General features: G+C 59.1%; 1 protein-coding gene across 1 annotated transcript; it reads left to right on the top strand.

The window, feature by feature from the left end:
* Positions 1–3: 3 nt before the first annotated feature.
* On the top strand, positions 4–14,424 carry LOC109456994 (uncharacterized). Its single transcript, XM_074330089.2, has 16 exons — positions 4–124; positions 1,297–1,420; positions 1,742–1,876; positions 2,529–2,681; positions 3,754–3,955; positions 4,556–4,696; positions 6,424–6,550; positions 7,238–7,377; positions 8,631–8,834; positions 9,434–9,583; positions 9,702–9,881; positions 10,578–10,694; positions 11,184–11,333; positions 11,502–11,717; positions 12,505–12,597; positions 13,120–14,424. The coding sequence occupies exons 1-16, from the start codon at positions 51–53 to the stop codon at positions 13,446–13,448; spliced, it is 2,535 nt and encodes an 844-aa protein (XP_074186190.2). The 5' UTR covers positions 4–50; the 3' UTR covers positions 13,449–14,424.
* The last annotated feature ends 732 nt before the right edge of the window (positions 14,425–15,156 follow it).

The following is a 15,156-nucleotide window of genomic DNA, read 5'->3' as shown; positions in this document are numbered from 1 at the left end:
AGTTCCCCTGCCCAGCAGGCACCTACAGCTCTCAGGCAGGCAATGGCCAGATGGAAGACTGCCTGCCCTGCCCTCCAGGGGCCTTCTGCCCCAGCGGGGCCCCCAAGCCTGTGCTTTGCCCACGGTAAGGGAGGCTGGGGTGGGGCTCTCCTTGAAGTTAAGCTACCATGTGTTTACCGAGTACACGCCAGACCCCAGCACTGTTCCAGGCACCAAGGGCTCTACATAGATAGACGAGTGCTCAGCCTGCCCTCAGGGACTGGCAGCCTTGTTGAGTCAAGACAGGGGAACAGGATAGGCAGGGGCCAGGCTCAGGGCTGCGGGGCGACGGGTTGTGTGGGGGCTGCACACCACCCTCATGGGCCCCGATGTGGAAAGAGAGAGGACTCACTCAGTGCTGGAGTAGGTGAGGAAGGCGCCTACACCCCGGGAGAGAAACTACTTCAAAGAACAGCCCCCTCTGCAACAGCCCAGCATCTGGATCTCAACAGGGATCATTTGGCCAAGCTCAGAGAGTCTCTGTTAATTTGACTGTTTATCAAGATATGCCCTTTATTCCTCTGGTCAAAAACTTAAGAGTTTTTCTTATTAAAAAATAAAATACATGTTCTTTGTGTAAAAAGTGAAAACAGCATTAACCAAAATACATTTCAGATCAAATACACATTTCAGTTTTAAAAACAAAACCAGAAAATTACAAAACAAAATACAAATGAGCATTTATAAAATCAGACTGTGGAAAATCTAAGCATGACATGAAAGGCAGAAATAATTAAGGAAAAGACTGCAGGATTTGAATGCAGCATTTCAAGTTTCTGTCCTTCAAAGGTGTCAGAAACAAAGTTAAAAGGCAAACAATAAAGCAGGGAGACGGTTTCAACCTGAACGACAGGCTAAGCATCCATCTGCTTACTACTGTCATATAAAGAGCCATTACAGATCAATTAGAAGGAGAGAGGGAGAGGGAGAGGGAGAGGGAGAGGGAGGGAGAGAGAGAGAGAGAGAGAGAGAGACCATGCCAACTGAAAACATACGTGGCATGGAGGAACAACTTTAAAAAGCAGCACCATTCGCCCATACACCTGCCTTTGAACTCTCCCTTGAAGCCCCACAGGCCACGTGTGGCCACACCAGCCACATTCTCAGCCTACCCCAGGGGCCTGCTGCCCAGCTGGAATTGACCATTGAACACTGTGGCTGAAGCTAGGGGCAATGGTGACCCCACGTGGCTGTCATGGCTCCTTCTGGGAAGGCTGTGGGCACCCACACCCTCAGCTCTCTCTGCCTCTCCTCCAGGGGGACCTCCCGCCAGAGTGCAGGTGCAAGGCTGGCTGTGGCCTGTGTGCTGTGCCCCGCTGGTCACCACTGCCCTGAGCTGGGCACCGCCACTCCACGGCCATGTGGTGCTGGAAGTTTCTCAGTAAGTGTTCCCAGAGCAGATTCATACCTCAGAGGGACCGGAAGTGAGAGAACCCTAAAGTCATGGAGGTGGGGAGCCCCTTCCTCCAGGCTTTGACAGTCTGTGGGCCAAGCCAGAGGCCTGAAGTGCCCCTCAGTTCTGCTGGCCTTGGCCCTGTGTGAGCCCCTCTCATGCCAGCCCTTTCTGAGGAGGAAGAGAGTTGCACACACAGAGCCCGGGCTGGCCAGCAGCATTCCCAGTTCGATTCAATATTTTCTAAGTGCCTGTCCAAATGTTAGAGGTGCAGAAAGAAGCCGGCCTACCCCCAAGCCCTCTTTCCAGGGTCCCGGCCGTCTCTGGTGCCAGGAGTGCCCAGGAGGAAAACTCTGCAACCAGACAAAGCTGGCTGGACCCACAGCATGTCCCCCCGGGCACTACTGCCCAGCACAGGGCCTGCTGTCCATCCCCTGCCCCATGGTGAGAAGCATCCTCGGCTCTTCTCAAGTCTTCACTTTTGCACAGGGAAGCTCTGGGGGCATGGGCCCCGTGCTGGTGGGTGGGATGGGTGACATCTCTTCACTGTGACACCCGAGCCTTCCATCTCCTGCCCCCACTCACTTCCCTGCAAGTGGTTTCTAGACCAAAAAGCCACAGGGACAGAGTGACCCAGGGTTGTAGAGGTTGGAGGGAAGAGAGAGGGGCTCAGGGAGCTGGGGGACCCAGGCTCAGGTGGAGCCCCAGGCAGGGGCGGGCTGTGGTGCAGCCTTTGTTCTCCAAGCTCCAGAAGCCCCTCTCACCCCTTTCACCCCACCCCCGCGATGGCTCCTCTCCCTAGGATACGCACACCTCTTCAGCTGACCTGTGGCCTCTACTCTCTCTCCCTGCCCGCTATCAGAATCGCTGGGAATGAGTCCTAGTTCCAGCATTCTTTAGCTGTGCTCAGCAACAGGGAAACCCTAGCCACGCTTGCCAGTGTCTTGGAGGCTCAGCTCTGGAGCAGGCCCTCGCCTCCTCCCCGGCCTGTGGGTCCAGGGTGAGAGTAGAGGGGCCCTGCTCTGCCCCTTCCTGGCAGAGCCCTGACTCTGGCCTCCAGGATCTTGACCTCATCGGAGTCCTTCTCTCTGCCCAGGGCACTTTCCGAGATGCCCCTGGTGCTGCCCGTGTGGAAGACTGCCAGCCATGCCGCCCTGGGACCTTCTGTGGCCAAGAAGGCCTGGCTGAGCCCCAGGGGTGGTGCCGTGCTGGACATCACTGTGGGCCTGGTTCCAACACCTCCTCCCCGGTGAGTGTAGACCCCCGGAGAGGCCAGCCTGAGCACTGAGGCTGGGCATGGCCGGGGAGCACGGCCAGGGAACACCAAGGCCCAGGGCTTCCCTGGGGAGCTCACTGCCTTGTGGGGGGACAGATAACCCCAGATGGGAGGAAGTATTGCAGAGACAGGTGGTAGAACTGTACCATGGCCAACAAACGTGAACAAGTAAAGAAGGGTCAGAGTATCTGAGGTCACTTTCCAGCTTCCACCTGCAAAGGACCAAATACAACTATATCATCAGCTAGGAAAGGCTCAGCTGGGCTGACAAGGAAGGACACAGGAAGCAAAGCCATTTTGTACACTCTGCATCTACTGCTCATCAGACACAATGGCCAGCCAAAGTCCAAGAAGGCACTGTGAGGGGACAGAGGCCATTCCCAGCATGCCGTCCAGAGCAGGAGCTCAGGCAATCCACACTTTGACCCAATAATTCCAACATGGGAAACAACCTGGAACAGGAAAAAATGTCACCTATGTAAAGATATTCACACCACCACAAATTTTAATAGCAAAAACAAGACAAGCACAAAACATCACACAGTCCCAGCCACAGGAAAGTGTCGAGACAGAGATATGGCATATCGACCCACAGTTGGATCCTAGGTAGCTATTAATAATGACTAGGGATTCTGTGCTGATACATAAATGATTGATAGGTGGTAGATAAGAGAGAAAAGATGGATGGATGGATGATAGATAGATAGATAGATAGATAGATAGATAGATAGATAATAGTTGATAGGCAGACAGATGTACCTTACCATAATTAAAGCTGTGTATCAATACTTTTAACAAATAGGCAGAGAGTTGGGATTGTTTAGGCTACTCAACATTACAATTTGTTTTATTTTTCTGCGAAGTGCGAAGTTAAACTCCCAGAGTGGTTCCCAGAGGGCGGTGTCAGTGCCAGTCAGTGTGTGTAAACGAGTAGGAGTGACCAGGCAGGCCTCCTCAGAGGGGGTTCAGGGAGGACTGGAGGCGCCGGTGGAGAGGACCCCCTTCCTCTTGACTTTTAAGCCTTGACAGACTCCTCTTCCTCCAGGAGGCACTCCCCTTTGGTGACCTCTGCCCCCCTGGCCATTTTTGCCCAGCTGGCACTGAGGACCCCCGGCAGAGGCCCTGTCCAGTTGGCACCTGGAATGCAGAGAGAGGGGCACCGGATGTGAGCTGGTGCCTGCCCTGCCCACCTGGGCTTTTCTGTGCCACAGCAGGCCAGGCTGTCCCCAGGGGCCCGTGTGCACCAGGTGAGGGCTCCCTTGTCTTCCCTGACGGCCTGGCAGGAGTTGTACCAAGCAGAAGGTGTCCAGGCCTTCACTCGGCTGTGGCCCTGCCACCCCGCCACAGCCCTGAGACAGAGGCCCGTTAGAGAGAGCTCAGGGAGGTGTGTCCAGCCCACATCCAGCTTGACTGCAATACGAGGGAGGCAGGCCGGAGGCCACTGGTGGGGCTTCTAAATGTGGCAGGGGGTATATACAAGCCACTTGGATTATCCCTGCCCCTGAATGAAGGCGGGGAAGAAGGAGAGGGCAAGGGACAAGGAAGGGACCGTAGTGTCCCCGAGGCTGAGGAGACTTAGCCGGCTCAGCCCTGGAAGGCCCATCTCCTCAGAAATCACAGCCTCATCGGTGATCAGGGCAACTCCCTGACCACCCCCCATGGCCTGCAGGATACCCATGGATTCGGTGGGGAGTGAAGTTTAGATGAGGTTTAAAGGGGCCTGGATTATTGGGCCCCCTGGGACACCCCCAGAGCCTATTCCCGTCAAAGCCATAATCGGTGTGGTGGGACCCTCGGGACAGAAAGGCAGGGAGCTGGACCAGCCTGTGTGCTTTCTCTGCCTCCAGGATTTTATTGCCCAGGAGGGGCACGAACCCCGAGACCCCTGGGTGGGCCATGGGGAGACATGGGTCCTATGGGGTACGCCTGCCCTGAAGGTTCGGTGGCGGCCACAGCCTGGCCGGAGGAGCAGCACAGCAATGGCTCAGGTACCTGGGCTCCACCAGAAAGTAGAGCACTAGTGCTATGGAAACCATCACAGTATGGGGTGGGTAAGGCCCTGGGATGGCAAAGCCACTTTGCTTTCCACACCAAAGACCTGCCCCGCAGGTTGTTACTGCCCCCAGGGCCCTGGCTGCCTCCCCCTGCCCTGCGTTGCCAGCCATGTCCTACAGGGGAAGAGACGGGGCCGAGGGGACAGGTCAAGGCTGCATCTTGGGACCAGAGGAGCAGAGCTCACTAGAAAGTCCTCCTGCCCTTGGACAGGCTTAGGGATGGGGCTCTGGGACTGGCCAGATCTGGCGGCACACTCCCTACTGGGGGGCTCCCTCTGGCTCCCAGCTGCCCCACAGGAACACTGAGTGGAGGAAGGCATGATGCCCAGCAAACACTAAGATAGACAGAGCATGGGAAGGGCAGTAAGTGAGCACTTAGCCCCACTGAGGCTGAGACTAGCCACCGCACAGCCTCCATGGTGGAGGCAAGGGGATCGGCATGGACCAGGGACCAAGGATGCACTCAGTGACCCGGGGCTTCCTGTAGGGCTGGCTGAGCAGCGGCTCCCTCCTGAGTGGGGAGGGTGTTGCAGGCCAGCCCCTAGCTGTGCTGGTTTCCCCGGGCCCGGCAGCAGTGGACCTCCTGGGGGGTCAGCTGTTAAGTGCAGAGCTAAGCAAGGGGGCCATGTGATCATGAATCTGAGGAGCTCTGGGCTGGGGGGGCCTCAGGAGCAGGACTGCCCACCGTGTCCTTCTTCTAATGACGAGACTGGGTCCAGCTTGTGGAGTTACCCACCAAGGCCCGCCAAGGTCCTGCTTCTCCCGAGGCCCTACCCGCAGGACCTTGGTGCCACCCGTGTGGGTTCTCTGTGGCCAGGGCTGGCACCAAGCCTATGTGTGAAGCTCTGGGGCTGCTGGGGGGCTGCCGGGTGGCATGTGTGCCCCTCAGAGGGTTCAGGGCCACAGCAGGCCTGAGTTGTGGGCCCATCCCCCAACACCAGCGCTCCCTCATCCCAGGAGTTCTCAGGACATGAAGCAACTTCTCATCCTCCCCTGGTCACATCAGTGTCCCTAGAGTTGCACGTTTCCTACGCTCATGTGTGTGTGTATATGTACACGCGCACACTTCCACAGACAAATCCACTGGCTTTGGGGACAGTCCCAAAAACAGGTCACATATCACTGATTCTTTGTCCTCCCATAACAGTACAAGTCCCCTTCTCCTCTGAGTTTATTCTCAGTATAATTGTGTGTCCCACCTCATCCCAGTGGGTGTGAGCAAACTGAAAGGGGGTCCTGGTGCAAACAGAAAGAAGCTTGGCCAAGATGGGAAAAAGTCGCAGAGACTTCCTGAGCTGGGCCTGGAGCCCCCGTCCTGTGCCCCTTTCTCCAGCACAGACCAATGATGGCACCCCCATACTTTCTCCCTGCGTTTGGGGTCCTAAGCAGGGTCCTGCTCAGATAACCTCTAATTCAGAAGTGGATACATCTCCGGACCCCTTCCCACTCCTGGGACCCCACCCACCATCCCCATGGAGGACAGGGTTGGGCAGGACCCTAGACTTGAGAGCTGCCTTGGCAATCCAGGGCACCATCACTCCAGCTTTCCAGCTCTTATTCTGGGAGACGTCCTCCTGCAGAGGGTGGGTAAGGCGGGGGCTGCTGCCTTTGGGCTGGGGAGGGGCTGCTCTGTGATCTCACCCACTTCTGATTTTGGCCAGGAGCTGAGGTCACCCACCCTAATGGAGACATCCGTGCCACGGCAGGGGGGCCCTGCCCTCCAGGCCACTTCTGTCCACTGGGCACAGGGATGCCCCTCCCCTGCCCTGTGGGCACCTTCTCAGACCAGTGAGTGCCACTCCCCCCAGGCCCAAGAGGTGAGCCCAAGCTGTCTAGCCCCTTGTCCTGCTGCCCACCCTGACCGTTTCACCTCATCTCTGTCATGGGGGAACATGAGCTTTCTGGAGCAGAAACTCTACCTGGCCTGTGAGGGCACAAGTCTCTGACCAGCTGGCCAGAATAAGGGCAGGCGATGTGGGCTGCTGGAAGCTGGAGAACATGTCATGGCTGAGGAAGCAACCCCATCAAGAATCCTGCATGTCTACCTGTGTCTCATTTGAGAGCAGAGCTCCATCTCCCCACCTTTAGGAACCCTCCCAACCCCCAACAGAGGGCACCCCAAAGCAAGGGGTGAGCCATGGAGCCAACAGTGAGAGGGCTGTCAGGTGTTCTGACTTCAGCTGCCAGACTCGGGGGCCTGGGGCCCTGGACAGCCTGAGTTTAAATTGGGGATTAAGATGAAAAGAACTGTGACCAGTTGCCTGCCTTGGGGTGGGGTTGGAGGGAAGGGAGGGAGAGAGAAGAGAGACCTGCCACCCCTTCCTGGACCCCTTGTAAGCAAGAGGAACCCTAGGGAGCCTAGAAGAGGAGCAGTAGAAAGGCAGCCCCAGAAAGCATGTCCCTCGCCAGGACATGGCCACTTTACCCTAAGAGCTTCCTGGTCGCACTGACCCCATTTTCTCTCTGTCTCCCCAGGATGTTTCTCTCCATGGCCTCTGAGTGCCTGGCCTGCCCTTCTGGCCATTTCTGCAGGAGGTCCGGCCTCACTGCCCCCTCTGGACCCTGCTCCCCCGGCTACTTCTGTCTGGCCGGAGTCACCTCCCCAACCCCAACAGGTGAGAGACCTCAGGTTCCCAGTGGGCCCTGCATTGGCCAGGCGCCCGAGGTAGCTGGGCATTCTGATGGGAGGTGACCGGCTGTGGGGGGTGCGGACAAGGGGAAGTGTGTGAGCCACAGGGCCTGAAGGGGACCCTCGGCTGGACCCTTAGTGGTCTGACTGCTGTTCCTGGACCCACTGGCCTCCCTTGTCCTGCCTCAGTGTGGCTTGCTGCCCTCCTGTGCTGCTGTCATGGGCTCTTGTCACACCTGCATTTCCAAGCCCACCTCAGTCCCACCTGAATCAGATCCCCACTGGCCTAAAGACAGGAACATCATGATTTGCAGGGAGGACTGGGGGGCTTCTGGAGAGCAGCCAGTGAATGGTGCCCTGGGGCCACCCAGAGGTGAGCTGAGTGAGGCTCTCACCTCCACCGGGGACCAGAGACAGCACCTGTGGGGAGGAGCCGGGTGAAGCCAGGCTGACAGGGTAGACACTGTGCCTGCAAGGTGCTGGTGATGGACGGTGTCAGGGCTCCCTCTAGTGACCACTGGCCTGGTCCTCGGGAGCACTGAACAGGCCACCGTGCTCGGTGGCCCTTTGGTCAGGGCCATGGAGCCTGGGCCAGGGCCCTTAAAACCCCTCTTCTCCAACACTTCTGTTTGTCCAGAAGACATCTAAGGCAACAGTCCAGCTCCCAGGTGGAAGGTGAAGTCCCCGGGAGTTGAGTGGCAGCCATACCCCCACTGAGGCCAGGGCATGGAGGGACAGGGTTGCTGCTCAGCCAGCACGAACCACCAAAAGCAGAACCAGCCATCCTGGCTCATTACAACCACACGTGAAAGCAACGTGTCTAAGTCTGTTTTATTAAACAAACAATCACTGAGCATGTCTTGAACAAGGAAATGGGGGATGTCAGACAACTGGGCTTTGAGTCGAGCTGAGCACAGGGAAGACGCTGGGCCCACGTGTCAGGTTCCATCTCAGGACGTCATCCAGTAACACTGGGTCATCGCTCTTGCCCGCCTACCAAACAGGGATTTTTTGAGGCTCGAATAAAATAACACGTGTGTAAAGCACATGCTATTTGATCTGGAAGGTGCTGTACAAATGTTAGTTATTGGCATTATTTCTTTTGAAAAGCCTCAAAACTCTGATCCAAACCTAAGGCCACACTTGGTCGCAGTGTCACCAGGCAAGTTGCCTCAGGCTCTGGCATGCTCTGCTGTGACTGGGCCTACACCCTTCACTCAGCTTCCTTCCGCTCCTCAGGCCACTCAGAGCAGGGGGGCCCCTGTCCCAGAGGCCACTTCTGCCCCCGGGGGACCAGCCTTCCCCAGCCTTGCCCTGCTGGCTCCTACAACAACCTGACTGGCCAAGCCTCCTGCTTCCCCTGTCCTGCCGGCTACTACTGCCCTGAGACTGTCACTACCTACAGTGGGCACCCGTGCCCTGCCGGCTTCTACTGTCCCAGAGGTGAGTGCCTAAGCCACAGCTCCAGGAGTGAGGCTGCTGTCCCAGCTGCTCCAGGCTAAGGGATTTTGGTACTTGCTGCTCTGCAAACATGATGTCCTCTGCTTCCGAGATGTTCCCAGCACCTGTCCCAAAGGTCCAGGGAGGGACAGGGCCCTCCACAGGGGCTGAGCCCAAAGCAGCTGGCCTTGAGCACCAAATTTCGTACAGGTCTTTTGTTTTATCTTCAAAATTCATGAGAATTTTCATTTCTATTCCATATCAAGGGGGGCTGAAAAAATAAAGATTTGAAATTACTTTACCAATGTATCACAACTTTGGGGGCCTATGCCTTTCGGTAAAGTTGACCGCCGGGAAGATGAGTTTTGCCTGCTGTGTGGTGGTGTGGACGCCAGGCCCAGGGCCTCGTAGACTGGGAAGTCCGGTGTAAGCGACTGGTGAGGTGGTCACTCCTCGGGCTGAGGCCAGGAGTTTGTCAGGCAAGGCCCTGCCAGAGGGAGGCCCTCTCCGCAGGAGCCGCGGCCGCACTACATCCTGCCCCAGCCCTGGACCCGGCTGGGCTCCAGCAGGCTGAGCTCCCTTCTCTGGTCTTTGCTTCTCAGGCACCAAGTACGCCACCCAGTTCCCTTGCCCTCGGGGCTACTATAACCCAGACCCACTGACCCAGAGTCTGGACGGCTGCCTGCCCTGCCCCCCAGGCCACTACTGCGGGCAAGAGAATCTGACCCAGGCCTCTGGGCCCTGTGATGCAGGTGCGTTTCCCAAAGCCCCCTGAGACACTCCACCCACCACTTCTGTGCCTGGACCTGGGTGAGCTCGGCCTTTGACCTAGGATCTCGGCCTGGCCCTCCCTGCTGGTCTCCACCCCAGGCTGGTTCTGTGTGTCGGCAGCGTGGACCGCCCGCCCCTTCGACCTGGACAACTACACCAGTGCTAACTGCCTGTGCCCGGCCACAGCCACAGGAGGGAGGTGCCTGGCGGGCTCCTTCTGCCCTGAGGGCAGCCGGGAGCCCATACCCTGCCTGCCAGGCTCTTTCTGCGCCACCTCTGGTAAGGACCCCAAGCTCTCTCCAGCTGCTGTTCCTTGACCCAGGCTCGGTGGTGCTGAGATAGCTGGTGTGAGCACCCCCTGCCCTCTCCAGCTGTGTCACTGGGCGTGGAGCCACCGGTTTCCTCTGTCCAGTGAGAACTGATGTCTGCACCTGCCTTCTGGGGTGGTATGCTTGCGTACTGTGCTATGTAAACAGTCACTGTTGCCCTCCTGGTTCAGTAAGCACAGGTGAGTCACCACAGACTAACATGGGGAAGAGGCAGGGCTCTCTGAGAGGAGGGGCTCGGTGACCCCTCGCTCCCCTCCCTCACTGCTCCTGTGTCTGTGTGACCACACTTCCTGAGCACCTGCTATGGCCGGACACTACTGGTCACTGGCGACTCACACATGAACTAGTTTCTTCCTGCCCCTGAAACGCCCCCCTTGGGCTGCAGAGTGCAGTGAGATCAAGACCCTAGCCTGTATCAGCTGAAGCTGTGCTCAGATCTCAGCTCTGCCACCTGTCGACTTGCCCTCAGGCCCTTCGTGAGGTGGGAATGGTTCCCGTCTCTCACAGAGTTGGGCAGAGAAGAAGCCCAGCCCGGCTGAGGTCCTGCACCTCAGAGGCCTGATGCCACGTGACTCCATCTGCTTCAGGACCAACTCCCGTCATAATGAGTCTACTGGCCCCAGCCTGGCTTCGCTTTCACCCCCAGGCCTCTCCACACCCAGCGGGCCCTGCCAGGCTGGCTACTTTTGTGCACAAGGAGCAGCGTCCCCAACTCCAGAAGACGGGCTGACAGGAGCCCCCTGCCCCCCGGGAACCTTCTGCCGTGAGTGACTCCTTGGGCCCCACTCTCAGCCCGCTTTGCCCTCCCATCCCGGACTGGGGACAGACCCCATTCCTCAGTCTGTGTCTGGCCCCTGGGGTGGTTGGAAGCCAGAGGAAAAGGAGGTGCCACAGGCGGTCCCATGAGGCCAAAAGGTGCTGCAGAGGACGGTGGCTAAAAGGCATTGGGATGCTTGTGTGGTGTGAGCTGTTTGGTGTGAACAGCTGAGAGCCGATGGCAGTGGCCTTGTCACACAGGGAACTCATTAGCTCTTAGGGGTATGAGCCATGATGATGCTCCTCCAGCTACTGGTAAAGGTCTGGGGTCTCCATGTATTGTGGAGAGGCAGGGAGCGGGGCTTTAGGGAGGACGGGCAAGGTGAGTCCTACAGGGGGAGCCACCATGAGCCCTGCCCAGCTCTGAGGCTGGCTCCACACCTGCCCACGAGGAGCCCGCTCCTGACCCTGAACCATGGCCTCCCTGTACCCTCAGCCTCAGCGTCGCACAGGCCCACCCCATGTCCCGCCGGCACCTTCTCCAGCCTCCCAGAGCAGACTGTGTCCTCTGCATGCCAGGCCTGCCCGCGAGGCTTCTATTGCAAAGAGGCTGGTCTCCAAGCCCCCAGCGGGCAGTGCCCAGCAGGTGAGAGGCAGCAGAGCCCTAGGGGTGCAGGCCAGGAGCGAGAGCTGCAGGATGGCAGCTCTCTGGGCTGGCCCCATGGCACAGCCCCCAGGCCCTGGGGCAGGAGACCCTGGGCGGATTGAACTTCTCAGCGGGGGGGAATCCTGAGCATCCCTCCCTCCTCGCCAGGTTATTACTGCGACGCCAGTGCTGGGCCCGTCCAGGACTTCAGCCTGTACCCTTGTCCCCAAGGCTATTACTGCCCCCTGGGCACAGCCGTGGCCACACAGCACAGCTGCCCTGTGGGCACCTACGGCCCTCGGGATGGGCTGAGGAGCATCGCTGAGTGCCAGCTGTGCCCCGCTGGGAAGTTCTGTGCACTGGCAGGGCTCGAGGCACCAACAGGTACGTCCTGGAGGGCAGAAGAGGCCATAGGCAGTGGGTGGGCTTGACCGCTGCATCCCACTCCAGGCTTCAGGGAGAAAGTACCCGGGCACAGATGATTGGTGGACCTGGGGGCACAGCAGCATGGGCTTGGGCCGGAAGGACTTGGGACATCCGGGGAAGCATCTCCACTGCCTTCCCACGGCCCCTGACGTCAGAAACAGTATCCCCACCCTGGAAAGTCAGGAGGTGTGGCGTTTGGGCCTGGGTGTCTAGTTTCCAAAAGCTCTCCAGGTGGCTCTGATGTGACCCCGATCAGGAGTCCTCATCACTGCCCGCCTGCCTCCCAGTAGGACCACAGCCCAGCTGCCATTCTCAGCACACAGGCCCCATCACCTCCCCAGCACCGTGTCTGGGGTTCTTCCAGAGGGCCTGAAGTGTTTCTGCACCCCAGTCCCGTTAGCTGGTGTGTTGGGAACGAAGGAGGTTGTCACTTTCTTGGAGTGTTTGGGTGGCTCCCGTATGAAATGGCCAGAAGTGTTTTGATCCATAAGGAAAAAACAGGTCTGGCAGTTGATAGTCCCTGAGGATGGCAAACCTCAAGCTGGCCCAACCCACACCCACTTTGACCCAGGAGCTTGGTACTGAGCGGAGGGGCACTCGGGTCTCCTCGTCCAGGGCCTAGGGTGCTCGGCTGGCTTCGGCTCGGGTACTCCTGCGGCCTGTGGCCCTGGTGGGGTCACTGGAGCAGCCCTGGGCCTCCAGGGAGGGGCGTGGTGGGAATGCTGACCAGGGTCCTCTCTCCTAGGAGACTGTGCCGCAGGGCACTGGTGCCGGGGAGGAGCCACCAGCGAGGCCCCAGCCGGCCTCCTGTGCCCCGCTGGGCATTACTGCCTCAGAGGTACATCACCGCCCCCAGACCCACTCCAGCCGTGGCCTGCTGGGAGAGGGCTGCTTCCCTTCCTTCCAGGCCTCTCCTGGTGGAAGGCAGGTCACCACAGACTGGGAGCCTCTGTCCCAGCACAGTGTCCCCGAATGACAGGCAGGGTGAGCGTGCAGGGCTGATCTCAGGACCCTGCTGGGCTCGGCAGTCCTCACCCCTCCCTGCCCCAAACCCTCCCCGAGCTTGGACCTCAGGAGACCTCAGTGGAGCAGCTGCCCTTCCTCATCTGCCCCTCAGGCCTGGTCATTCCTTCTCCACCTCTGTCCCCACTTGCAGGATGGCAAGTGTCTTTCATTCATTCAGTGAAGTTGACCAAGGATTCCAAAACTGAACTGATCCCTGCCCTCTGGAAGCTAAGAGGGGTGGCATTCCCCAGCCTGGTCTGCAGGAGGGAGAGCTCCAGGGGCAGGAGCCTAGCGCAGTTCCCAGGAGCCGCTGATGCTGCTCAGCCTCTTCTGTCTGTCGCTCTGACTTCTGCAGGAACTCCTGCCCCAGCCCGATGCCCACCTGGTACCTGGTCCGAGGAAGGGAGCCCAACCCCAGAAGGATGTCGAGATTGCTCTGCAGGGCGGCCCTGCTCTGGTGGCCACCCGCCCGTCTGGCCAGCACCCAGCCACCCAGGGTGGGCAAGCAGTTTGTCTCCTCAGATAGACAGGGAACAGCGACCACAGAGTAAGGAGCTGGCTCCACTCCAGAGTCTGGCCCCAGCCAGAGAACAAGGGAAATCCCTGCCTGTCAGGGAGAAGCCACCCTCACTGACCCGCAGGCCCCTGGCAGACAAGCCAGGGTCAGGCCACGCTGGGACTTGACTGCTTTGCAGACAAGGCCATTGGAACACGCCAGTGTCCATGCCTGAGGCTGCGCATCTCATCTCTGCCACCGCCCACCCTACCCCTGAGCAGGGCCTGGCTGACCTTCCTAGGAGCCAGGCTGGAGGGCGGGAGACCACGAGGTGGGGGAAAGGGGCAAGTGGGTGAGGAGGGTCCCGGGCCTGAGCTTGAAGTCCTCCACTGCCCACAGCAGCACGGTCCCCAGCGATGCTTGTGCTTGGCCCACCTTTTTCCAGAGTTTCCTGCACTGGAGGGACTATCCCTGCCACCCCCATGGAGGGGCTCTCTGGGACATCCTGTCCCCCTGGGCACTTCCGTCCTCTGGGAATGGCTGACCTCCCTCCATGTTCTCCCGGCTCCTACGCCTCCAGTGCCCACACAACAAAATGTCAGGTCTGTCCCAGTGGCCACTACTGCGTTCCAGGGCTGAGGCCACAGCTGTGTCCGAGAGGTTTGTGTCCTGCCAGCAGCCGCTCTGACGGGTGGGGTGGGGATAGTCCCCTGCAGGGCAAGTAACTGGCCTGTTTATCTCCCTTCACATCCCTCAGACAAAGGCCTGGGCTGCACATATGGTCAGTAACCCTGCACTTATGGAGCATTTGCACTCCTGGGCAGGAGCCATGCCAGGCCCTAGCCCAGGACCCAGCACCCTGAGCCTTCCCTCCTCCTGCCTCCTTCTGGCTCCCCCCATCTCCCCTGTCTGCTCAGGCTCTAATCTCAGCCCTGCCTGCCCCCTTCATAGGTTTCTACTGTCCTGAAGGTTCAGGACTCTCCTGGCAACCCTGCCCCCCAGGCACCTATGGCCCTATGCCTGGCCTGAGCAGCCTGGTGGGGTGTCGAGCCTGTGATAGGGGCAGGTTCTGCCCCAGGGCCAATGCTACAGAGGCAGGCGGACAGTGCTGGGGGGGCTTCTTCTGCTCCAGAGGGTCCACCCGGCCCAACCCAGAGGCGGGCACTGAAGGTACTGGCACCACCTGCTGGACACCCATGAAGAGTGTTAGAACTGGAACCAGCATGGGAATTCTGCAAAGCCCTCTGAGAAAAGAGCTGGGGGGTGGAGGGGGGTGTCACCCAGCCGAGATCCTGCCCCTACACCCCAGGGTTTGAGCCTTCCAAGGGAACCCCTCCTTCCTCAGCTGCCCCTTCCAGATGCCACCGCCCATGTCAGGAGAAGCTTCCTCTGACTTCTTCCCATCGGTGACAGTGGCATTGGCTGTGGTGGAGGGCACGTGCAGAGGGTGTGGCCTGTAGGAGGGACCCCTCACAGGTGTGCCTCTGGAGCCAGCTGCCCAGGGCCTCTGGGCCCAGAACCTGTACCAGGGACACAGGGACTGCTTGAGCACCCCCTCATCACCCTGTGCTTCCCAATGTCTGGGCTGATGTGTCTCTTGGTTCCAGAGGCGGCTGGCCCATGTCCTCAGGGACACTACTGCCCCAGGGGCTCAGCCATGCCCCAGCCCTGCCCGCCTGGCACCTTCAGCGCCCGCCTAAAGCTCAGCTCAGAGGTAGGGAGACCCCAGCCGGGGGAGGAGGCTGGGGGTGGGGAGGGCCCTGTTTAGATCTAACCCCCCAAGGTCAAAGTTGTAGCAGGGATTAGAGAACAGGGCCACCTGGCCAACTGCCTCCTTCCTTCCAGTCTTGACTCAAAAGTCACTTTCTAAGGGAGGCCATCCCTGGCCCTCCTTAG

This window comes from Rhinolophus sinicus, chromosome 16, assembly GCF_057876585.1.
Source record: "Rhinolophus sinicus isolate RSI-liver-muscle chromosome 16, RSI-T2T, whole genome shotgun sequence".
Lineage (NCBI taxonomy): Eukaryota > Metazoa > Chordata > Mammalia > Chiroptera > Rhinolophidae > Rhinolophus > Rhinolophus sinicus.
Note: the sequence above shows the minus strand (reverse complement) of the source record. Positions and strands in the feature narration are given on the sequence as shown.